This window comes from Felis catus, chromosome A2, assembly GCF_018350175.1.
Source record: "Felis catus isolate Fca126 chromosome A2, F.catus_Fca126_mat1.0, whole genome shotgun sequence".
Taxonomy (NCBI): Eukaryota; Metazoa; Chordata; class Mammalia; order Carnivora; family Felidae; genus Felis; species Felis catus.
The window spans coordinates 25,094-50,159 of NC_058369.1; the positions used below are offsets into that span (position 1 = coordinate 25,094).

The following is a 25,066-nucleotide window of genomic DNA, read 5'->3' on the forward strand; positions in this document are numbered from 1 at the left end:
TCCAGCCCCCTCCCCTCTGCAGTCACCACAGGCAACTATGAACAGTGGTCTTAAGCCCCTGCTTACTCCCCCAGGGACTCCAGACCCAGAATGAAGCCAGCCATCCCTGACCTGCCCAGCCTCTCCCACTACCCTCCAGCTCTCACCCTGGGCCTCTTCCCCGGGGACCTGGGGCTTTTCTGTGGCCTTGGCCCTCATGGTGGACCGGCCCCCCACAGCCTGACTGCTGCCAGCACAGGGCCCGCCAAACGACCCATGGTCCCCAGCACCTCCTCCCAACAGCACAAGGCACCCATGGGCTTCAAATCAAGTTTAATAAATAAAACAGCAAGGGATTCAAGGCAGTTATCACTTCACAGTGTGGTCCTTGGTGGGGTGAGGGAAGGTCGAGGCCAACTCTGCAGACGGGCTCGAGCCAAAACCCTCTCCTGGTGACACCCGGGGGTTGGGGAGCACTGCCCTGGCCCCATGGAGGACCCCACTCCAATTTGTAAACAGAAACATAAATAAAATGAGGAAAGCTGGGAAAGAGAAGGACCGGGCCCCCAAACCATCTTGCTGGGGAGCTTCAACAGAAATATGACCCACGGGGTCAGGGGAACGGACTGGAGCCAGCCCCCTCGGTGCCTTGGTACCAAGGGGGCGGGGGGGCGGGGGGTCACCTGTCCCCTCGACCCCACCCCCGAGGCTACTCCTGGCTGGAGAGAGGGGGTAGACAGGTGTGGGGTAAAGTGCGGCTTTTCCTGACGAGGAGAGCAGGGTGGAGGTCGAGGGTGGGCGGGGCCGACATCGAGGTATATGGCTCTGTGCCCCAAGGGGTTTGGCACCGAGTAGCAGCTGCCCACGACCCCCGAGCTGGGGCAGCCTGAGGCCCTGCCAGGTGCAGGGAGACAGAGCCAAGCGGAGGGCCGAGGGCGCCCCGGGCGGAGGCTGCTGGTGGGGCAGCATCCCGCCCCATCTCCCACCTCCCCGATGGGGCAGGGACACCTTCCTCTGCTGGCTAGACGGGGCCGGGCCCTCTGCATCCAGCTGCCTGGCGGGTCCTGCGGTGGGGGCAGCGGCCTGGACAGCACGAACAGTGGTGCTGGGCACTGAGAGCGCCAGTCTGTGTGTGAGGAGGGCAGGGCAGCGTCCCAGCCACCGCTCACCCCCGTCCTTGACGCGTTCTGAAGCAGAGGCGGCGTGACCCGGGACCCACAAGGAGGGAAGGGGTCGGGAAGACTGGCAGAGGCAGGCCCCGCGGTGGCCCCGCGTCCTGTCCGGGCCACACGTGCCGCCCGCGGCCAGAGCTCAACACGTCATCACGTTACAGCTGCAGGGGAGAGACCGAGAGAGGGTGAGGGTCAGTCCAGTCCCACTGAAGGCACGGCCTCGGCGCCGTGGGCTGAAACCGTGGCTCCCGACCTTGCCGCCCCCAGCAGACCGTGTTTTCACTCGTGCTGGCTGACAGGCTCCCCAAGGCAGCACTGTCCTTGGCGCCTGGGGAGGGCTGGTGGCCGGGGCAGGGGTGGGAGGAGCCTGGCACTGGCCCCGTTTGTACCTTTTTGGGTTTTGAACCATATGAGTGTATTACCTAGTCAAAAAAATAAATAAGCCAAATTAAAAGTAGAGAATAAAAGTAAAGAAACCAACAGAGCCTGCTCCACATGGCCATGCCATCCTCGGGCCCTCGGGGGCACATCCCTCCCCTCTCCAAAGCTCAGCCTAAGGCTGGGGGACACTCCAGCTGGGCATGGGGACCCGGGGCAGGGGCCGCACTCACTGTGACAGGGGCTCCGAGTGCAGCCCGGGGGCTGGGCACGCTGGGTGGGCGGCCAGGAAGGGATTCACGTCCCCAATGCCGATGAGTCCAAACTCAGTGACCGACAAGGCCACCTGTGCTGGGGCCACAGCCTCCTCAGACTCTCCATTCATATCCACGTGGCTAGAGATGAGGGGCAGCTCCTCGGGGAGGGCCCCCGGCAGGGCCAAGTCCACAGCCAATCTCGGGCTGGTGCTGGGCTCCGGAGTGGCTGTGGCCGGGGGGTAGAAGGCTGGTTCGGCCAGGGCTGGGGGCCGCCTGGGCAGGGGCACAGCTGGGGGCGTGTCCAGCTGCTGAAACGGACAAGGCCCTGGCTCCGAGGACGGGAGGCTGTCGGAGCTCTCCCCAGGCTCACCAAGACTGCCGGCCGCGCTGTCTACGCTCAGCGGCTCTGCGGGGGAGAACACAGCTGAGGCCGGGCCCCCAGTGGCACCCCACACCAGCCCTCCTGGGACCCAGAGCCATCCTGGCTCAGGTGCGCTCAGTTAAAGTCACACTTATGCCTCCTACAACCTGTGCAGGGCTCCTGCCCAATCTTTGCAGGGCCCAGCAAAGCCTGAGGACCCCTCTGCAAAAAGGCGTTCTCATGCAAAGACAGAAAATGCATACAGACAGAGGAAACCGGTCGTACTGAAACTGTGTGCCTGGGCTAACAGCCCTGCCCTGGGAGGTACTGACCCCCATTTTTTAAACCAGATCAGAATGAAACAGGTTCAAAGGAAAACGCCTGGATGCCAAGTACAGCTAAACATGGAATTTGAGAAACCTTTGTGCACAGGTTCATGACGAGCAGTCCCGGGGGGTAGGTAGATGTGGTCCCCCTTTCAGACAAACCATGGAACCTGCCAGATTCAGGAACGAGGGACGATCTAAAGCCCACAGGACCACAGGCTCCCAGGGGCACCAAGGTCCCCACCGTTATCTCTGTGGCCTCTGTCAGAAACTCAGTCCTGAGCCAGACCCGGTCTTGCTCTCGTGTGGCCCTAAGCCCAGGATGCCAGAGAGGCTTGGACACCCATCTGACCTCCCACACGGCACCTGGGGCCTGCAGAGGGGCCCCCACTTCAGGCCGTGGGGCACAAAGTTCCCCTCCACGTAACAAGTCCCCACGGCCACTCGTGCGTGTGGCTGCCCACGTATGGTAACGTACTGGGGTAGATGGGCACCGGCTGGCTCCCCGAGCCCAGCCCTGAGAGCTCCTGGGGCCCATGTCAGGGCACCAGTGAGGAGGGGGCTCCCCCAAGAGCAGGGACCCACCCCGTATTCTCACCTGTGTGCATCCGTGCCAGGGGGTCCTGCTCAGAGCCCAGGCTGTCGGCAGTAGGGGGCAGAGGCGGTGAGGAGTGGGGGCGGCCATCAGGGTCACTGCTGTCCAGGTCCTGGTCTACATCCCTGTGGGGGGAGCATACGGTGAGGGGCTGTGGGAGAGACAGCCTCAGGTGGGAGGTGTCCGCCTGGGATGCCCACCCCCGGCACGCACGTGGCTCCAGACGGGCCGTATTTCCTCCGGCCCAGCCTCGTCTGCTGGGAGAAGTAGTCGTAGCGCTCGGACTTCTTCCACAGGTAGTAGTACTCCACACATTCGCCCACGGACCGCGTGCGTACCTGCGAGCGAGCCCAGCGGTCACCGTGGCCCCCAGACCCCACTGTCCTCACCTGCCAGCCCCTTCTGCCTCTAGAACAGCAGGGACAGGTCCTGGCCCCTGCCGCTCCTGGACAAAGCAAGACTCTGCCTGCAGCCCCCATCGCCTGCTTCCAACCCGCCCCCGGGGGGGCATCCCCTCTCCTGAAGCAGGACGGCGCCCCATCCCACCACCTAACTGGTGTGGAGCCAGAACCCCATTACTCACCCCAGATCCACACATCCAGTGCCCACCTCCCTCGCTCCAGACCACTAGCTCCCAAAGGCAGCGGCATCCACCTTGTTGCCCAGCAGAGAGGGGGAGCAAAGGTGCTGGTGCAGACACAGGGACGGAAGCCTGCTTTTCCCACCAAGTGCAAAGGGTCACGAACAGCAGGGGAGAGCTGCCCACGAGGGCAAACCAGACACCACTAAGGCACAGGCCACGGGTTCGTGAACCCAGCTCAACAACACAACAGGGAAAAGCGAAAATAACTTTGTGTGTATGGTATCCCGGGAAGGGAAGCACACAAATACGTCTGGCGGGGAGCTGGACCCTCCACTTACAAAACCTCTTGTGGGGAAGAAAAGTCACAGGAACGAAATGTACAACCCAGGGAACATGGTCAACGAAGCGTAACAAGGTTACAGAGCAACAGAAAGCGACTATGTTACTGGGGTGAGCGCTGACTGACGCACAGAACTGTCCAACCCAAAACTAATACGATATCACACGTGCCAACTATACTTGCGTTAGAAACAAATGTTTAAAAACCCTCTCTTGACAACACAGGGCATCTTCCCACTTTGGAGGACCAGCCCACGGCAAGCCCAGGGCTGTGCCTGCAGAGGGCAATGGCACCAGAGTCCACACCACCGTTGGCCAAGATGAGGGACCAGCCACTGGTGCCCAGGACGAGTCTGGAAACCAGCAGGGACAGGGGCACACGTAGATGGTCTCATCTTCTCAGTGAGACCCCTTCGCACACCCATCTTGCCAGGGGATGAAGTCCTGTGCAATCTCCCTGGGCCCAGCTCCAGCAAAAACCGGAAGTGCCCGGAGAAGGAGGCCACAGCCGTAACCAGGGTGGGCAGGCACGTGGCTGACGGCACGCAAAGGAAACAACGGCACTGTGCCGACAGAGCCGTGCTTACGAAAGCGGCCTGGGCTGTGGTGAAAACGCAGTGAGCAGAGAGCTGCATCAGGCCACAGGGCACAGATGTGACAAGAGAATCAAGCACTGCCTGTCACAGCGCTGGGCATGGTCAGCTGAGCACCATCAGCCCCCTGACTCTCCACAGGCCCCTGGCCCCCAGCAGGCACCTCATTCACTCCAACCTCCCAGGAGAAGACGCCGAGGCCTGAATGCAAGCCTGGCCTCAGCCAGGCCCTTCTCTACTACATACGTCCCCATGAGCAGCGGGAAGGAGCCACACTAGTAGCCCTAGACAGAGGACAGCAGACTGGATGATGGGTGAGGTGGGGGAGCCACGGTGAGACGGAGCCACAGGCATGTGCCCAGGTAGATGTCCCCCAGGCTGCACACCAGAGGGGCCAAGGCTCTGCCAAGAGGTCAATCTGGGAGTCATGACGCACGAAGCCACGGGCAGATGGCATCACCGAGGGATATGCAGGGACCAGCAGAGACCCAGGCCTGGGGGGGGCGGGGAGGCAGGGGAACCTGGCACTCGGCTGTGCCCCTGGTCATGAGTGTTTGCCGTGGGTGGGTCCTCTGAGGAAAGCAGAGACCCTCAGACCGCAAGGCAAGCGGCGGAGGGTGGAGTCCAGGCTGGGGGTGGGCACCACACCAACCAACAGGCTCTACTTCAAGGAACAGCAGGGCAGTACCGAGGAATCGTGAGCAGACAAGACCGTTAGAGTCCACCTAGAGGCAATGTCTCTCCCCAAACTGGAGCCTTCTCTTGGGGACCGGAAGGTGGCCCAGCAAACGTCAGCAGAGGAACCAGAGCAAGACATCAAGGGACGTGTGGCAAGCCAGAGGCAGGCGACAGGGCTTCAGCCACGGCTCAGAGGGGCCCGCCCTGGGCCTGGTGAGTCTCCAGCTCGCTGGGGGGTGAAGGCGACGTGCCTGGGCTCCCAAGCCGCTCGCAGCCCCAAGGCGTAGCTGGTGGAGCCCCGGCGGGAGCAGGGCAGGCCACACCCTCACCTTGTTGGCCTGGATCAGGTGGAAGTTCTTCCCGTGCACTCGGAAGCCATGCTCAAAGTTCCTGCACTCCTCCTCGCTCCAAGCACAGAACCCATCTGCAAGCAGGAGGGAGGGCACAACGGCATCAGCAGTGCCCAGGACGTGACAACAGAGAGAGCGGGAAGAGCTGGCGCTGCACGCTCACCTCGGATCACCTTCACGTTGAATCGCAGCCTCCGCAGCGCCTCTTCTGCGTTGAAATTGCATTTCACCAGCTCATAAAGTGCCTGGGGGGGAAGTCACGCTCACTCTTCCAACCTGCCCGCTTCATCCCACCCAACCCACCCCGGAGTAACAGCCAGGGACGTTCACACCACCACGGTGGGGGGGGGGGGGGGGGGGGGGGGGGACGACGACATCAGGGGGCATTCAGACCCCCACCGGGGCAGTGATACCGGGAGCGCTCATACCGCCACCGGGGTGGGGATATTGGGAGCACTCACACCCCCACCGGGGCGGGGAATGTCAGGGACGTTCACACTGCCACCGGGGTGGGGATATCGGGAGCACTCACACCCCCATCAGGGTGGGGATACCGGGAGCACTCACACCACCACTGGGGTGGGGAATGTCAGGGACGTTCACACCCCCACCAGAGTGGGGGGACACCATCAGGGAGCACTCACACCCCCATCGGGGTGGGGATACCAAGAGCGCTCACACCCCCACCGGGGTGGGGAATGTCAGGGACGGGACGTTCACACCACCACCTGGGTCGGGGGGGATGACATCAGGGGGCATTCAGACCACCATGGGGGTGGGGATACCGGGAGCGCTCACACCGCCACTGGGGTGGGGAATGTCAGGGACGTTCACACCGCCACCGGGGTAGGGATATCGGGGTGTTTATACCATCATTTCCCCCTTGACAAGTTGTTTTTCATTTCAATTTGCCACCATCACACGACCACACTGGCGCACCTCCCAAACCCCCTCCTGCCCTTGCGTGGGCCCTGCCCTCTGACTCAGGGTGCTACAGCGCCACCGCCCTCTGCGCCCCTGTGGCAGCCCCACCTGCTCGCTGTCTTTCACCGTTTCTCCCTCCGGGAGCTGAGACCCAGCCATCTCGTGCCACCTGCGCTTCACTGCCCGGTACAGGAACTCCTCCACCTCCCTCTCAGGGAGGACGTTGGGGTCCCAAAGCAGCTGGTCGTCATTCTCATAGACTGTGGAGAAGGAGAGCCAGGGTCACATCACAGGCACGCGGCCTGCACCCACCTCCGGAGCTCACGCGCCCCTCTTCCAGCGGCCCCGTCAGAAGCACCTGTCAGGGCAGGCCATCTCAGCTCCTTCCAGGGGACTCCCCTGGTTCTTCCACAACGAAGACCATACACACAGATATCGAAAGATACTATTTCACGACCAACTAGCGTTTACTCCAGAACGCGAGGTTGGTTTAATGGTTGAAAATCTATCAATATAAAGCATTACATGAACAGGATGGAAAAAAAAACAACCATCTCAAGAGACTCAGAAAAAACACTTGACACGAGTCCAACTCGTTCATGGTAAAAACTGTCAGCTACTAACAGGAGGGAACTTTCTCCTCTACAGATAAAATTATGTTTGTTTGTTTATTTATTTTTTGAGAGAGCATGAGCGCAAGTGAGGAAGGGCAGAGAGAGAGGAGGGAGAGAATCCCAAGCAGGCTCCAGGCTCTACACTGTCAGCACAGAGCGCAACACAGGGCTCGAACTCATGAACCATGAGATCATGACCTGAGCTGAAACCAAGAGCTGGACATGTAACCGACTGAGCCCCACAGGCGCCTTATCCAATACAGAGCACCCACAGAAGCTTAGAGCCAACAGCATACTAAAGGGGTTACTGAACACTTCCCCCAACTTTGGGAACAAGAGAAAAACGTCCTCTATCACCTCTAGATCCTAGAGGAAAAACGAGTACAACAAAGCAAGGAAAAAAAATAAAAATACAAAGATCGCGAAGAAAGCAAGCCATCGCAAGTTATGCCACTGAATACCTAAGAAAACACAAAAGAACCTACAAAACATTAAAGTTGGTAAATGAGTTTAGCAAAGTCACTCCGCACAAGATCAACTAAAACAAAATGCACTTCTACTGACAGAAATCAAGTACAGATGAAACTTCTGAAAACCTCTCGTAAAGCAGCACAAACAGGAGCACAAAGTATGCACGGGACTGCTGCAAAACCACGGCTGGCCCCGCTGGGGTTCGAGAGGGAACCACACGTGTGGACGGCGAGTGTCAATACCACAAAGATCAACTCTGCACAAATTCATTTCAGGGTCCAGGGCACCTCTGATCACAATCCTGGCAGGCATCTTGAGGCAGCTGACAAGCTGTGCACAACTTGTGTGGACAACAAGGCTCCAGAGGGTGGAGGCCTGGCGTCGTCTCCCACTTCCTCTGAGCGGCAACAGTAAGACAGCGTGCTGATGGCCAGGGTCCCGCTAGAGAGACCGGCAGGGCAGCAGCGGACCATTCCAGAAGCGGTGCTGGAGCAGCGGCACACCACATGGGTTAAAGCAGTCCTGACCCACACCTCCAACCACACCCTGGACATGAAGCCAAACCTCGGCTTTCTGTGCAGCAGGGAAACAAAGCAGAACGTCTTGCACAGAAACTTCTCACCGGCACACACACTGTGGGCAGAGTGAAAGCTTGGCCGCCGCCTCCCGGGAGGGACCGTGGCGGCACACGCGGCAGATGACAGACTCGTACCCGGAGCGCAGGAGGGACTGCCACAAATGAGAGAGACAGGCACACCGGTTTGAAAGTGGGGAAAAGCCTTGAGCAGGTGCCTCACAACAGACGCAACGGCCAGTAAACGTGTTCGCCCTCAGAGAAACGCCAATTACAGCCACAAAGAAACGCCCCTCCACACCCGCTAGGAGGGCTCCAGTCAACATCACATTGTCACGTGTGCACGGGGACGCGGAACGTCGCCGGAGGGGCCCCTGACAAGTGTCTCCTGACCAAAACATGAGCCGACAGTGCAGCTCCCAGCCATCTGTCCGGGAAGAGAGAGACACACACGTACACGTTCGCGGCCACACGTGCCAGCCGTAGCTATCGACCAACAATAGAAGAGATGGGCCATGCGGTCCGTCCACACAAGGAAACAGGGCACAGCGCAGTCGAGGTTCTTCTCGGGTGCAGCACAAAGGGAGATGCCAGCTCCCAGCCCCTCGGGGTCAAGGGCCGGCTTGCAGAAGAGGAAAAGGCCCAAAGCCCAGACGCTACTGAGGCTGCGGTTCCAGACTGGGGTCCACCCGTCCTCAAGACCCTCCGAGGGTGTAGCTAAGGAGTGCGCACTGGTGCCTCTTTCTGGCGGACAGTCTCGGGTTCTCTCACAGACTGACCTCCACCTGACCTCCCTGTGACCCAGCCGACCTGAACTTTCCCGGCCCCTCCTTTACCCAAACTGCTTATGGTGCAGCAACCACGTGCCACCAAGCCCACATCCCAGCCACCAGCCAGAGCCCCTGACATCTCCCCTGCCTGCCCCGTCTCTCCGCCAATCAGCTGCTGAATCATCCTGGGAAAGACCCCTGGCCATGAGTGCCAGCCCCAGGCTCACAGGGGCTTTGGGGCCCGGAAAACAAGACTCAGGCCAATAGCCAGGTGACTTCACGTCCCATTTTCTTCACCTACAGCTGGAGGTGTCAACGCCTATCTGGAAACACAACAAGCCTCATCCCATGTTCTAGGGGGATCGGGGACAGACAGACATCAGGTCCGGGACGGCGAGCATCCTGAGCCTCACCCCATGTTCTAGGGGGAACAGTGCAAGGCACAGAGACCCTAGTCTCTGGAGGACACTTGGGACAAGGTCCAGACACATGAAGGGCCAGGCGGGGAAAGGTGTGCATGCCCAGAGAGACGAGGACAGTGACCTGGGCAGGGAGGAAAGGGGCAGAAGGGGTGAGCCGAGGGCAGCAGAGGGGTACCAGCTGCACAGGGTGGCAGGACCACACAGCACTAAGCGGGAAGGACAGTGAGCAGGGATGGGGCGTCAACTGGCCCACCTCTTCCTGCCCTGGCCTTGGCCCCAAGTGTCCTACAAGCTCAGGGTGGTGCAGCGGGCACCTGGCCTGAGCCTGGCCCCTCAGACCCCCCCACCAAGAAGGCATGCAGCAGGTTCGTTCCTGACTGGACTGGGGCTCTCCTCTCTTCTCCTCCCTGTAGCCCACACTCACCGGGCCCCACTTACTTTTCTCACCATGGCGGTCCAAGTGCAGGCTGCTGAGGTCAGCTTGGAACTGAGGCCCAACCATGATCTCCTGCAAAGGCAAAGGCCCAGGACACTCAGGGATGATGGGAGGCCAGGCCACAAGGTGATGACATGGGCCCCTGGGTGGCTGCCTAGAGCCCTAGAGCCCTAACCCTAACCACATCTGTGCAATCTGCCCACAGATATCAAGTCCTGTGATCTTGAGCACAAGAGGCAGAGGTGGACGTGTGTGCGTGTGAGTGACTCTGTCTACATCCACTTATCCATCTGTCTGCTATAGCTGTCATGTGGCCGGGGCGGGAGGCTCAAAGACCCAAGGGTTCTGAGGTCCACTCTGAAGGCCCCAGAAGGACCTCCAGGACAGGACCTTGGGCCACATCACAGGGACAGGACTCCGGGGACAGGTCCTCAGGCCACATGATGGGGACAAGAGCAGCAGGTGTGAGTCTCAGTCCCCAACAGCACGGTCAGGCCGCAGCCCAGCTCCCCTCTCAGAAACCACGTGCTCAGCCTTGCCCCCAAGGGGCACAGATCCCGGTTCAAGGCACCGCTGGGTCAGAGCCACTCACCTTCTTACACTTGTTGGCAGGAAGAGGGTCCTCCTCTGTGTCGGACGAGGTGGAAGAGCCAGGCTCTTTGTCTCCGTCAGCCAGGAAGCAGGCTTTGGGGAAAGGGGAACAGCTGAGTCGCGCCCACGGCAGTCTGAGTGGCCTAACTGGCCAGTGGGCCCTGGAGGGCCACTGCCTGCACTTCCCCCCGACTCTCCATCCACCTGACCCCACACTTTGCCCTTCCAGAAAAGGAGCCTGACCCTGGACAGGCGATGGGTGTGAGATGGGCACAGGGCACAGGACAGGGGACTCAGGAGGCACCTCACACTGCCAGGCCTCACAGGCAGGCAGAGTCGAGGGGACGGGCTGTCAGCTACAAGAACCCGCACATTCCCTCCTCATGTAAACCAAAGCCATTCGTGTCAGCTCACAGGCCAAGGCAAGGAGACAGGAGCCCCTGAGGAGCTCAGACTGAGATCGGGACACATCCAGGTGCAACAGACACCCGTGCACAAGTCCTCGATCCCCAGCATCCCGGGGCCCCTTCCCCTGCATCACCAGAGCTGTGCGTGGCCCGCCCCCAAGGACAGTGCAGGAGCGGGCGGGACACCTACGTCCACTCCGGTTAGGAAACAGATCGGAGGCCTCATGGGAGGTCACGGACGGGGTAAGGTCGTCAGCCGAGGACTGTGTCTCTTCCTCTTCTTCCCCTGAAAGCAAATCCTTCGCTATTTGTTCCTTTTAACAAGAAAGCAAAGAACGTTTTTGTGGTTTGTTTCAACAACCTCGAGACGACACTTAATAACAAGTGACCGCGCTAACTCAGCGACTACCAGCAGCAGCCTCACGCTGGAAACGCCCCGAGAGCGCCCGTGGGTGGTTCCTTCCGCTCTGAAGATGAAGGGACCAGGCACGAGGACAGGCCGGCAAGGGGACCACTCCTTACACCCAGGGTCAGCAGAGCCCCTCCCTCCTGACACCTGCCCCAGAGGGCCCGGCCCAAGGGCATTTCTCCACACCAGTCTCCACTCGGCCCCTTCTCTAGCCCCTGCCCGTGGCCACCCGAGCCATGGGTGGGAAGCCACAGCCACTGAATCAGCTCTGACTCTGGGGAGTGGGGCGGGGGAACAGACAGGGCTCTTTAAGCAGTAGGCCTGGCCTGATGCCGCGACAGCACATCTGTGAGCGCCAGGGCCTTCTCGCCTGTCCTCCCTGAACCCTGCTCCCAGTCCACTCACCTTGTCCAGGGTCATGTCAGGGAGATTGGCTGTGGTGTCACTGCCCTCGCTCTCCCGCTCCGAGATGGGGTCTGACGCTTCATAGCCATAGAGGGCAAGCAGTTCATCAAGGGGCATGTCGCTGCTCTGCAGGGGCCAGGGCTGAGTCAGGAGGCTGCTCGGGGTTCTGAGCCACATTGGCCACCACAAGCAGAACCACCTCGTCGCACTCACAGCAGCTAAATCCAGCCAGACCCCAGGCCCAGTCCTTCAACCAAAGACTCCCTTACGACCCCCAATAGATGCAGGGACAAGACACCTGTTCCCAGAGAAGTCAGCTATTTGCCCAAGGTCACCAGCCTTGAAGGGTGGGGCCAGGATTGGCCTCTCCATCCTCACGGCAGTGCCCAGGCTTAACTCCAGCAATGCAAGGATGGCTCGATACCTGTAAATCTACCCTCACAACTTATGATGTCAATAAATCAGATGGGGAAAAACAAGACCATCTTGATAAACGTGAAAGAAACATCTGGGAAAATCCAACATCTGCTTCTGATTGAAAAAAACAAAACAACAACTACAACAACAACGAAAACTCAAGATGCTAAGTAGAGAGATGTCTGCCTCATCAATGTAACAGAGGTGCCGTGAGCCCTCAAGGGGTTGGTAACGAGCCACCAGAGCAACCCCATCCCATCTGAACAAGAAGGGAGGCTCAAGCCCACCGTAAGACACTACACGCCAATGCAACAGGACAAGAAACAGGAATGAGACATTTGATGACTGGGAAGGAAGAGACAAAACTACCACTGCCTTCCTCTCTAGTGCTGGTCGCTGTTCCTCACACCCACCTGTCTGCTCCTGAAGCCAGTGTTGTCCAGCCACACTGCACCCTGACCCTGCGGGTCACAGCCAGCCTCCAGCTCCCTGGACCTCCCTCTCATTCTCTCAAGATGCCTGCCTCCCCTGTACCCCAGTTCCTGCCCTGCCCTCACCCCGGGGGGCTCCAAGTCCACGTGGAAGAACACCCAACTTGTGCCCAGCCCCCTCCCAACTGACCCCGAGGTCCCCCTTCCACCCTCACGGGACCCCACTGACAGGGACATTTGTTACCTCCACCACAGTTTCCAAACGTGCATTTGTTGGGGGATTGACACAGTGACCCAAAGACCCCCTGGGCTCCCGGGACCCTTTCTGGGGGGTCCCAGAGGCACGGCAACTTTCACGGTAATAGGACGTGACTTCCGGCTCTCGCTGTGCCGGCGCTGGTGCCAAGGGAGCGAGCCAACGGTGGGGCACAGCACCCTCCGGTCGAGGCAGGAGCACAGGGTGTGCGAGCGGTTAGCGTGCGCACCTCCCACCACCCACTCAGCTGTAAATGTGCCATTCTCGCTCCAGAATATCCTGTACAAAATCACTGATTTCATCAACTCTCCCTCTGAGCAGCCGTGGTTCAATTTGCCGCGTGAGGAGACAGGAAGCACGCGGAGTGGCTGCCACACCCTGCAGTGAGGGTTTGTGCAGAAGCACCAGGGTCACGGCCGTGCCGGACGCACACCGTCCCGAGCTCGCCGCTGCACTCGTACCGGACGGCACGGCTGGCAGGTGACAGTGGTCTGGCCCGGCGCAGACGCCTTCGGACACGGGCCAAGTTGGCCGTTACGTCCAAACAAACAACTATGTGCTACAAGGGTGAAACTCCGGTCCCTGAGGAAAAAATTAGAATTTTGGGAACTCTGGATCTGACAACGTGTGCCTGACAAATTCACGATCCTGTTAGGTAAGGTCATACAGAACGGCAGTGTTTCCACAATTACCTTGGATGTTATATTCTTTCCTAATCAGTTTTTAAAAATTACGTCTGAAGAAAACCTAGATAAGGTATTCAAGTAATAAATGGCTGACTTTAGTTTTTGGTTAGGTTTGAGAAGTTTTAAATTCACGTTAAACTTTTGTTTTTTTCTTTAATGTTTATTTATTTTTGAGAGGGACAGAGCATGAAAAGGAGAGAGACACAGAGAGAGAGAGAGAGAGAGAGAGAGAGAGAGAGAGAGAGAATCCCAAGCAGGCTCTAGCTGTGAGTGCAGAGCCCCAATGTGGGGCTCAAGCCCAGGAATCTTGAGATCATGACCTGAGCCAAAGTCAACAGTCAGATGTTTAACCGACTGAGCCCCCCAGGTACCCATGTTTTCTTTTTTGTTTTGTTTTTAACTTTTTTATGTTTGTTTATTTTTCAGAAAGAGACAGAGTGTGAGCAGAGGAGGGACAGAGACAGAGGGAGACACAGAATCCGAAGCAGGCTCCAGGCTCCGAGCTGTCAGCCCAGAGCCTGACGTGGGGCTCGAACTCATGAGCCGTGAGATCATGACCTGAGCCGAAGTCGGACGCTCAACCGACTGAGCCACCCAGGCAACCTCCGTGTTTTCTTTTCTGAAGAGAAGACTTGCCTTTGGTCTTAAGTCCAAATTGGCACCGAGCGATACATAGCACCAAACTGCATAAAGTGCCCGCGATTATTGCGTTAAAAAAAAAAAAATTCCCGATACTTGAAAGATGTTTGATGAGATCAGTGTAGATACTGAACAAACCAAATGTTCGTGTCTCGCCAAGATGCACATGCCAGAGCCCCAACTCTCAATGTGACTGCACGTGGGGATGAGCCTTTACACAAGGAATTACAGGGAAATGAGTCGTGAGGATGGGGCCCTGATCCAAGAGGGTCAGGTCCTCAAGAGAACGGGCCCCAGACAGCCCGCCCTCGCTCCGACACGAGCACAAGGACACAGCGAGAAGGCAATGAACCAGAAGTCAGGATGAGGGCCCTCGGCAGAAACCACCACGCCTGAGCCTGGCTGCGGACTTCTGGCCTCCACGATTATGACAGCAATAAATCTCTTGTGCGGAAGCCCCCCGGGTGTCTCGGATCCTGTGGTGCACAGGCTGCAAACACCTCACGATGAGGAGGATAAAGAGCCACCGCAAGGTCACCACCAACAGGTCCTGACACAACCAAGCACGGAAGGTCACAGGGCATGTGGCAGAAGCCCCTCTGCAATCCCCTTTACAGAACCACCACTGACTGACTCTGGGGGCAGCGTCCAGGAATATCCACCACGATCTGGGAAGGCACTCTCCTCTTCCAAGAACAGACATGTATGAAGCTAGGTTTACACTCCAACCAAGAGAACAGATCACTGCTCATCAACATCTGCCTTCAAGACAGTAGCTGGGCTCTCGGATCCGCTTCTGCATTTACAGAAACACAAAGCGGTTCCACTCTTCTCCCCAACTTGCTTTAGTTGGGGAAAAGCTGTTTTTTCATTTTCACAAAAATACGCTATTTCTATTAACAATGGATTTACTGCATAACCCGCACAAAACCCCTTGAGATCCTCCAACATTTGAAGGCCATAGAGGGGGTTCTGAGGCCAAAAAGTCTGACGACAGTGGGTTTTGTGCCTAGAACCCTAAAGCCCCAGAGGCACGACCGGGTCTGGCCCGGCCCCCACCATCTCAGCTCCTAGCACAGTGCCTGGCGCTTTGCAAACAGATGTGCACACAGCACCTGTCCCTGTGAAATCTGAGCTTCGAGACTAATTCAGCAAATGAAGAAACCGTGACCTTGCCCGGGGGCTCCCCCTACACAGGGGCACAGGGGACGAGCTCAGCCAAGCACCTGGGAGATGAAGTCCTTCTCCAACTCTCCCTCCGGCTTCCCTGGGTCTCCTGCAGCCTGGTCGCACTCCTGCCGAATGCCGTAGTTCTGTGACAGGATCTCAACAAGGTTGAACTGATGGTCTGCAGAGCCCATGGACACCACTGTGGAGGAGACACCCGCCTGCGTGAGCTCCCCACCCCTCACCCCACGCACACCAACCATCGTGCAAGGCTGAGGACGGCTGGGGTAGGACGCAACAGTGGCCCGCTGTCACCTGGGACAAAGCCCACAGCCTGCAGGTATGTGCACGTGTGGGTACATGCATACACGTGCAGAAGGCTGTGTGTGTGTGTGTGTGTGTGTGTGTGTGTGCGCGCACGTGCGTGCACGTTCAGACGCGTGTGCACACCAGTGGCCAGCATGGTCAGTCTACCACGTGGGAACTCCCAACAGAACGACCCCTGAGAGAAGAACACACCTGGCTAACTGGACACACGGATTCTGGACATGTGGGGGGATGTGTTCTCCTGGGCGCCTGCTTGGTCCCCCAACCACAGACACCGGTGAGGGTGTGGGCAAGAGCCCACACACTGGGAAGAAATGAGCACCAGGCGAGCGAGGGCAGGAAGAGCGGAAGGCCTGGCGGGGCCCTCAACTCCGGAAACGCACAGGTGACTGCGCACCCACGAGGGCCTGCGGGGCCGGCACGGTGCGGGCAGGACGCCCGCAGGACACACGCAGCAGGCCCGTCCGAGGCCAGTCCTTTCTGCTGCCTCGGCAGAGCAACACCAGTGCCACCCGCACAGGCCAATGTGTGGTGCGCGTCACCGGATTTCTGGTTTTCCCAGAAGAAGCAGGATGTGATCATTGCTCTCTCTCTCCCTATTCTGGTCTTCAGTAAGTCAAATTTAAAAAAAAACAAACACAAAAGGAAATGGCTAGAGCTCAATCCCCCCAGGCCAGGGAGCGATGAAGGCTGAGGCTGGACGGGAAGGGGGCCAACAGCCAGCCTGGGAGGGGTGCACAGCACCCAGGAGCTCACCCAAAGCAAAGCCCCCAGTTTTCCTGCGGCCAGCGGCTCCAGCCCGAGGCCTTGGCTAAGGTGCCTGCCAGGCCAGCGGGACATGCCAGGAGTAAGGCACTCTGGCCCTCTCCTGGGCAGCCCTGCCCGCACCAGAAAATGGGGAGAGCCCTGGCCACTCTGCCTACATACCTGTCCCTGGACCCTGGGAGCCAGCACACTGTGTCTGGCTCTGCCAGGCTGGGTGGGACTCTGTCACAACCACAAAGGCCCTGGTGGCCCTGGGCAGGAGGAAGGAAGGGGCAAGGAATGTACCTGCTGTTGTCTGCAAGCTGGGCTCCCCGGGGCACAGGCTGTGAGTGAGGCAGGAGGCCACGCGAGGGCTCTGCCTCTCCAGCGAGGAGGCCTGCGGAGAAAGAGAAGCAAGGTTAGCCCGGTGGGCCCAGGACCCGCTGGGGCACATCTCTGCATCCCGCCCGGGAGCAGGTTCAGGTCAGAGCCCAACTCCCCAGGCAGCCTCAGAAGTGGCCTCATATGGGAGGAATCTCATCTGGCTTCTGTGCAGAAACTGACAGAGTCCAAAAATCACATGACGAGGGGCAGACAGCGAGGGAGACACAGAATCTGAAGCAGGCTCCAGGCTCTGAACTGACAGCACAGAGCCCAACGCAGGGCTCGAACCCATGAACCATGAGATCATGACCTGAGCCAGAGTCGGACACTGAACCGACTGAGCCACCCAGGTGCCCCAAGACATAAAACTATGAAACTATAGAAGTCTTAGAGAAAAACACAGGAATACATCTTTTGTTACCCTGGACACAGGCCGTGGCTTCTTAGATAAGGCACCAAGAGTTAAACTACATGAACCAGATTTCATCTAAAGAAAAACTTTTCTGTTTGAAAGGCCATCACTGAAGAAGGCAATCCAGAGCAGGGAGAGGCCTTCGAACCGTGCAGCTGAGAAAGGACCTGTGTCGAGAACACACAAGGAACTCTTGCAACTTGTTAATGAAAAGATAACCCAATTTAAAAATGGGCAAAGCATCTGAACAGACATTTCTTCAAAGAGATACACAGACGGCCAATGAGCACACGAAGAAATGCTCATCAGAAGAAAGCAAATCAAAGGCGGAAATGCAAAACGGAGCCAGCACTTTGGGGAGCAGCTGGCGTAGGAGTTCCACTGATTGCTAGACACCTAGGGGTCAGAGTGTGTCACCCCAACGTGTGCCGCTCTGGCGTGAGGGCTACTCTGGGACGAAGACACTGAGCAAGAACAGACACAGGACGACCTCTGTAAATCACTGTGCGGGTGCCTCCCCTCCCGAACCAGGAAGGGAGCAGGTTAGCACTGAAGATGACCGGGCACCCAGCTCACTGAACACACACACCTTACTAACTAGCCTGACCTTCTACTAGTTCCCTGCACATCCACCTTCCCACGACTTGTTGCCTGGACAGACTCAAAGTCCTCCTGTGTCGTAACAGTCCATACAAGTTTATCATTCTTTTGTGCAGACGCTCTCAGAAGTCCAAGCCCTAGCCACCCCCTTGGGTTACTCATCTGACTTCTCCGGCACATGTGCTGCTGGGTTAATAAACTGTGTATGTTTCTCCTTCGTTCATCTGTCTCTTGACAGTCTAAGTCCCCACCTGAAAACCTAAGAGGGGAAGGGAAAGGGTTAAGCCCTGCTTCCCCTAAGACACCCAAGGGAGAAGAAACCACACATCTACACTAACACTTGTACATGAGCATTCGTGGCGAAACCATTCACGAGAGCCAAAGATGGAAAGAACACGAATGTCCATCCGCTGATGAACAGACAAAACAAAGCTGAACAATGGAACGTCCCTTGGCCCCGAGCAGGAGCGAGGCGCCCACACCCGCCACCCCGCGGACGGACCCTGAACACACGACGCTCAGGGAGGGAACCAGACACAAGAGGCCACACAGGGTGTGAGTCCACGTGTGTGAACGTCCAGAATAGGCCCGTCCACGGACAGGAAGGGGGCTCGTGGGGGCCGGGGGTGAGGAAAGATCAGGGGTGATGGCTGATAGAGACAGGGTTTGCTTCAGGGGAGATGGAATGTTCTAGAGTTGACTGCTGATGGTCATACAACTCTGAATGTACTTAAAACCACTTCATTGTACACGTTAAAATGAACGAACTGTACACGAATTATACCTCCTTAAAGCCATCTGTACGTGCACGCGCACACACACACACGACTGGAGTATTTAATAAAACTTTTAAAGCTTAGAACAGCAGTTTAGTAAGAATTTCCTCAGAGTCCTCAAGAAAACCTCAAGAGGTTGTGTAACCCTCCTCCTAAGAGAAACAAAGGGACTGAAGCTCAGAGGGATTGAGCCACATACCCTAGCTCACACAGCACATAAGGAGAGCGACTACAAACTCCGACCGAGGCCCTTCAAAAACCTGGCAGCATAAATGAAGGAACAGCACAGCCAGGAGAGAGAGCTGGTAGGCAAAGCCAAGCCACAGGCACCGGAGCACAGCAGGCAGGGGCTCACAAGGACCGTGGTGCAGAAATGAGGGGCACAGGGCTGGTGGGCATGGGGCCCCAGCTTCTCCAGGAGGAAGTGTAGCATGGTACACGGCCTCTGCCGGGAGCACTGGGAGGTTCTGGGCTGGAGCAGGGAGTAGGGAGTTAGGGAGCCCGGTCAGGGCAGCAGAGGCAGCACAGACAGAGGGGAAAGGAGCCAGTGGGGTGGAGCTGACACGCGGCAGCGGGGGCTGGAAGCAGGCAGGGGACACAGAGCACCGTGGCCTGCGTGGCCTGCCACAGATGGCTTCACCTTCAGCCGCACCCTAAGTGCCCTCTGAAATCACACGGACCCTCTCTAGGACCCTCCGCAGTGATGAGTTTCCAGCCTCCCTGGGCTCCCTCCCCCAGTGCAACTAGGCCAGCTTTCTGCCTCTTGCTACCACGAGCTCTGATGGGCAGGCCAAGAGAGGCCAGCGTGTGGACGGCTCCTTTTCCAGACAGAACGCTGCTCCCAGTCCAGACCTGAGGTGCAGGGTCTGAGAAGGATGTGGCCCTTATGTGACTTGCCCTCTGACAGAGGAGCTCAGGCAAAGGAGCAAAGACAAGTGTCTGGAAGGCTCCTTCCCACCCCACCCCCCCCAAGGAGGGGGCAGGACTCTGAGCACCCTGCTCCCCACAGGGGACTCAGTGGCCTCAGATCCCCAAGTTCATTTCCAGAGGACTCCAAGTTCCTCAAAACTCACCAAGAAACACTGACTTTGTGGATTCTCTTCCCTCCCCCCGTCCCAACATCTGACCTCTCAGTGCAAGCCCTGGGGTTCCCAGGGGTTCTACTTCCTCTGTTCAGAACACTCTGGATGTCTCCATCAGAGTCAAAGCCCTCCACTCTGCCAAAATGGAAGAAGAAACAGGATGGGGAGTGGGTGGAGGACATTCTGGGTAAAAAAACAAGGAAAGGAGGGAGGAAGAAAAGGAATTCTAAAGACTTGATCACAGAGGAGTGGGCGACCCCAGCCTCGGGAAGGACAGGCACGGTCACCAGTCCTGACTCAGGGGACCCTGACTGCTCAGATGTGGAGGCCAGGGCAGCTCTTCTCCCGGGACAGCGTACGACTCCTCCCACAACTTCCAAGCAGAACCCACAATGATGCCGTGGCAGATTCCACTCTGCAAAACAGCTGCACCCACACATCCCATCCCGCAAGCTCTTCTGGGACACTGACACGCCACCCCCTCCAGAAGTGGGATTCTGTGCCCCTTCCCTGGGGATCTGGATGGGCCTGGGACTTCAGGCAGGGTGGGGGACGGGGGCACACTCCATGTGACTTCCAAGGCTAGGTCTTAAAATGCAAGTCAGGTTCCATCTGGTACCTTCTGGCAAAGCCATTCAGCTGCCATGCTGTGAGGAAGCCCAAGCTACACAAAGGTCATGTGTCCGTGTCCCAGACAACAGCCAACACCAACCACACGTGAGCAAGGAAGCTTGCCTCCATGGGGGTCGGCTCCAGCCCCGGCCACCAACCACTGAAACCGCCAAGAGCAACCCTGAGTGAAAACCGCCTGGCTGAGCCCAGCCAGCCCTCAGCACCACAAAAGACAGCAATGAAACAACTGTAATTTTAAATTGAATTTCAGGGGTGCCTGGGTGGCTCAGGTGGTTAAGCGTATGGCTTCGGCTCAGGTCACGATCTCGTGGTCTGTGGGCTCGAGCCCTGTGTCGGGCTCTGTGCTGACAGCTCGGAGCCTGGTGCTGATTCGGATTCTGTGTCTCCCTCTGTCTCTCTGCTCCTCACCCACTCACGCTCTGTCTCTCTCTCTCAAAAATAAATAAAAGATTTAAAAAATTTTTTTTCAATAAATAAACAACTGACTTTCAAAGTGATTCCTTACACGGTGACAGCTACCCAGAACACCTTCCACCCACAGCCAGTTGCACTGCCTGGTTCCCCACTGACTGCTGGGGAGCCACCCTCCCCCAGCTGACCAACGCTTACTGAACACGTGCTCTGGGCCAGGTGCACCACAGTCCATCAACAAACAGGTTCTGCCCGTCTCCTCCCACACACGTCACCAGTCTAGCTGGGGACACGGACAGCAAACGAGTGGGAGTGGACATCCACAGGACTGAGGGGACACGATGGGGTTCTGGGACAACACCAGGGCAGCGGAGTCTCCCCAAGGGCATTACGCCGCAGGAGGGAATGGAAGGAGTGGGGGCGGGGGGAGGTGGTCTGTGAGGGTCACATCACTGGGGTGAGATCACAGGGAGGAGATGCACTTTACCCTAAGGACAAAGGAAAGGCGTGGAGGGTTTTAAGCACAAGACAAAGTGTACTTGGGTCTTTCAAAGACCGATATCCAGGAGGAAGACGGTGTGAAACGCTCCCATCTTTTCTCCTGGTGCTGACAACTACTCCAGCAACTACACCAATCAGGCGGCTAATACCGATCAAGCACGTACCAGTAGCTTACAAAGTGCCATCTGTACCGGTTAGACACAGCCGATTGCCAGCAGCTTCCCCGTGCAAGCCACGGAGCTGAGATCTTGGGAGAGCTCTCGACTGGAGGCTCTCATTTCAGAGATGAGGAAACCAAGGCTCTGAAACATTCAGTCACCTGCCCAAGGTCACACAGAACTAAGAGGTTCCAGCGCTGCAACAGGTCCCCTGGGCAGAGACTGGCTGTGGCTCACCGCTTCTGACATCTGCACACTTCTTGGCCCTTTACTGACCAGGCTCTCTCTGACCAGACTCTAAGACCCTTCATTTAGGACAGGCACCATCAGGTTTGTGCTCACGGCCAGACGCTCGGGCCTTGCACCGAGCCAGGCACGTGGGGGATCTCACACAAAGACCTTCTCCTAGGAAACCAACTCAAATCCACTCAAATGCACCACTGCACACTGTCAACATGTGGGACGGGGACACCCTGGGCAGCTGGCTGCTGTGAGGGTCTAGGGCCTTTGCACCAGGCAAGGCAGAGTCAACAGCCAAACCCAACAGCTTCCAGGGGAGGCCAGCTGGGGAGTCTGCCCCGTCCATCCACAGCACACCTGCCAGGCCGAGAGTGCTGACCCAATGCGGGGCTGACCCAGCCCCTGAGCCGGGAGCACAGACAGACCCAAAGACACTACCGCCACACCCCGCTAGGCCACTGAGACACCTAGCTTTTCTGCCTTTGACTCCCAAGACCAGCTTCCCTAAATGCAAAGCAAGGAGAACTAAGAAATCTTCGGGTCCAGCCACGCCACACAACTGGCTGGTGAGGCCCCGCCTTGCACCCAGACACCCACACCACCTCTAGCGCAAACCAAGGCCTGTTGCTGCCCCTCAGAAGGTCACTGTGGGAGAGAATGGCCATGTCCGCCCTGCACAGCACCTACCCACGTTGTGCCAGGACAGAGAACTCACCTTGGCCCCACAGCCATGCCGAGTATCCCACGACCCTGCTGCGCCTCACTGGGCGGACCCCTTCTCCTCTCTGGGTCTCGGGGAGGGGGGGTCGGGGCTACCCATTTGATGAGGGTTGCGTGCTGAGTCTGACGACCGGCTGCATCCCCAGACTAAAATGTCGCGCGCTGAGAGTCACATTACTGAGCCCTGGCAGCTGCAGTCTCCTTTAATCCTCAGTAGGGCCCCAAGAGCAGAGCAGTGCACCCAGTCTTATCCAACATTCCAAAGTTTAAAAAAGGCCCAAAAGTGAAAGTTTCCCGTCCCTGGTTTGACAGGACTTGAAACTACTTGCTGACTGTGTTTTCCCAAACGATCCCAGGCGTTATCAGATCAGCCCTCACAGCTCCACACCCCACAAACCCTCAAATCGGAAAACCTCTGCATCGGAAAACACATCTGGCCCCAAGGACTTCGGGGAAGGGTTCGTGGGCCTGCTTCACGGCCCGAGACAGGAGGCTCCGAGAAGTAACTTGAAGCAGCCGGGCCAGGCTGGTCTGCCCGCCGGGGAGGCGGGCGGGGGGGTGGGGGGAGCCCCGACGCCCTAGGCCCTCCCAGCGCACCCCGGTGCCGGCGCTACGCAGGGCGGGCCCTATGTCGGAGTTCGAGTCCCGTTCGGGACCTGGTGGGAGCGAATGCGCGGTGCCCAGCACGGAGGGGGGGGGGGGGGGGAGGGGCTCACGAGCGAGCGGGCTGCGGTGCCGGGTCTCACCCGGGGTTCCGACGGGAGAGCGCGGCGCGCCACGACCGCGCGCCCGGAGAGCGCACTCCGCAAAGTTGGCCAACGCCGGGAGGGCAGGGCTGCGCGCCGCCGGGAGCCCCCGGGGGTCCAGGGCCTAGGAACGAGGAACCGGGGAGGGGGGTGGGGAGCAGGGTGGGGGTCGAGTGCCGGGGAATCCCGGCCGGAGAGCAGGGCGCGTGCCCCCACCCCGCGTCTGCCCTCTCCCCGCAGGCCCGCCCCTCCCCTCCCCACTCCGCGCCCCCGCCCCCTGCCCGCACATGCGCACTGCACCCCGCGATGTGGCAGCCGACCGGGGGGGGGGGGGAACAGAGCCGGGGGCGGCCGCCGACGGAGCTCCGCGCCCCTCGGGCCCCGACGGGTGCGGCGCCCCGAGCCCAGCCTCCGCGCCCCGGGGCAAGGGTCTCCGCGCCCGGGGCCCCCGCACGGCCGGGCCCAGGGGCGGGGGGTGCGGGCGCGCGGGGGCGGGGGGCCGGCTCCCCCGGCCCGCTCACTCACCTCCGCCATGGCCGTGTGTGCGCGGGAGGCGGCGGCCGCGCCGGGATCCCCGGATGCGGGGCCGCGCGCTCATTGGCTGCGGCGCCCGGGAAGGCGGGGGCACCGGGCGGGGCCGGGGCGGGGCCGGGGGCGGGGCGCGGGCGGGGCGCGGGCGGGCGCGTAGTAGGTGCGCGGAGCTGGCTATGCGGGGAGCGCGGAGCGGGCGCGCGGACGGGGATGCGCGGGGCCGTCGCCGGACCCTGGCCTGGGCCGCGCCTGGGCGGCGGGCTGTGGTGGAGGGAGGCTGATCCCTAAGAGCCACACCTGCGCAGGGAGCCCTGTCCCATTTCCTCCTTCCGATCCCAGGGCCGAGTGCTGTCCGCGCCCCGAGTTAGGGATGAGGAAACGGGCCGCCCGTGCGCCGGTGTTGGACCCAGGATGGAAGGCTGGGCAGCGTGGTTCTGGAACTTTCTGCACTTTTGGCCCAGGGATGACCCACCTCGTGTGCCGCAGAGTCGACTGGGGCTTGCGAAAATGTGCCTGAAGACGAGCTTTGAGAAGGCGGCTCCCTGTGCTGGGAGCCGGTCCTGGCGGGGTGGGCAAGAGGGGAGGATCCCAACGCAGGGCCATTTGGCTCCGAAGTCGTAGTTGTTGTGTTTAGTTTATTGATTAAATGTCTGTGGACCTAATGCACTTCCCGAACCTTTGCTAGGCACGGGGGCAGAGTTTGAACGTGACAGCCCCAACATTTTAAATTTCGGACTGACGAGGGCTCTGAGCACGAGGGCAGAAGGTGTACAAAGAGTGTTGTAATCAAAAGCAAGAGAGGACGGAGGCAGGCCAGTGGCAAGGCCCTCAGCCTGCAGAGACGTCAGCCGCTGACTAGGATGGAGGGGTGGGGACAGAGGTGGACAGCTTGGAAAAGTAGACCCCACAAGACCCCCTGATGCAGTGAAGGTGGCGAGAATGTGACGATGGCTCCCAGATTTCTGGCTGGCACAAAGGGTGGTGGTTCCAAGACTGAGGAGGTGGGGAATTCAAAAGCCTAGTTCCTTTCCCAGCCATCAGCCAGTGGAGTACTGAGAAGCTGAGATCCACCAGGCATGATGCTTGATAAAAAGCATTATCCCCAGCCCTCTGAGAGTCTACCAGCCAGGAGACAGAAGAACCACTTTTGAAAGGTCTACCCTGGGGCACGTCAGTTAGTTGGGCATCTGACTTTAGCTCAGGTCGTGACCTCACCATTGGTGAGTTTGAGCCCCGCATCGGGCTTTCTACTGTCAGCACAGAGCCCTCTTCGGATCATCTGTCCGCCCCCCCCCCCAACCCCACTCTCTCTTGCTCTCTCAAAAATAAATAAAAACGTTAAAAAAAAAAGTCTACCCTGCCCTTCACAGTTATATGAGTCAGTGGGCTCCCTACTCCTTGTGTTAGATACACCTCATTCAGGTTGGAGGTTCAGGCGCTTGTGTCTGAGAGTCCTCACTGATACCTAGAGCAGTTGATCATTCATTCATTCATCCATTTATTCATTCAGTTAATCAATGAACTAAGTGCATGGCCCCTACAGCCCTCAACTAGGTGCTGGGCTTGCAGGG

General features: G+C 58.7%; 1 protein-coding gene across 5 annotated transcripts; it reads right to left on the reverse strand.

Moving 5' to 3' along the window:
- Positions 1-295: 295 nt before the first annotated feature.
- Positions 296-23,585, reverse strand: MIER2 (MIER family member 2). 5 transcript variants are annotated; one of them, XM_023242388.2, is made up of 14 exons: positions 23,490-23,585; positions 16,608-16,698; positions 15,290-15,432; positions 11,635-11,760; positions 11,011-11,134; positions 10,415-10,506; positions 9,825-9,894; positions 6,644-6,795; positions 5,775-5,856; positions 5,591-5,685; positions 3,282-3,406; positions 3,072-3,193; positions 1,763-2,192; positions 296-1,312 (listed from the first exon to the last, which is right to left on the reverse strand). In XM_023242388.2, exons 1-14 carry the CDS (start codon positions 23,496-23,498, stop codon positions 1,291-1,293), a joined length of 1,683 nt encoding a protein of 560 aa, XP_023098156.1. In that variant the 5' UTR covers positions 23,499-23,585; the 3' UTR covers positions 296-1,290. The 5 variants fall into 5 exon arrangements, with proteins under 5 accessions (XP_023098156.1, XP_023098165.1, XP_044898197.1 ...); XM_023242397.2 differs by lacking the exon at positions 23,490-23,585 and adding an exon at positions 22,965-23,099; XM_045042262.1 differs by lacking the exons at positions 15,290-15,432; positions 23,490-23,585 and adding an exon at positions 1,541-1,573.
- Between the last annotated feature and the right edge of the window lie 1,481 nt (positions 23,586-25,066).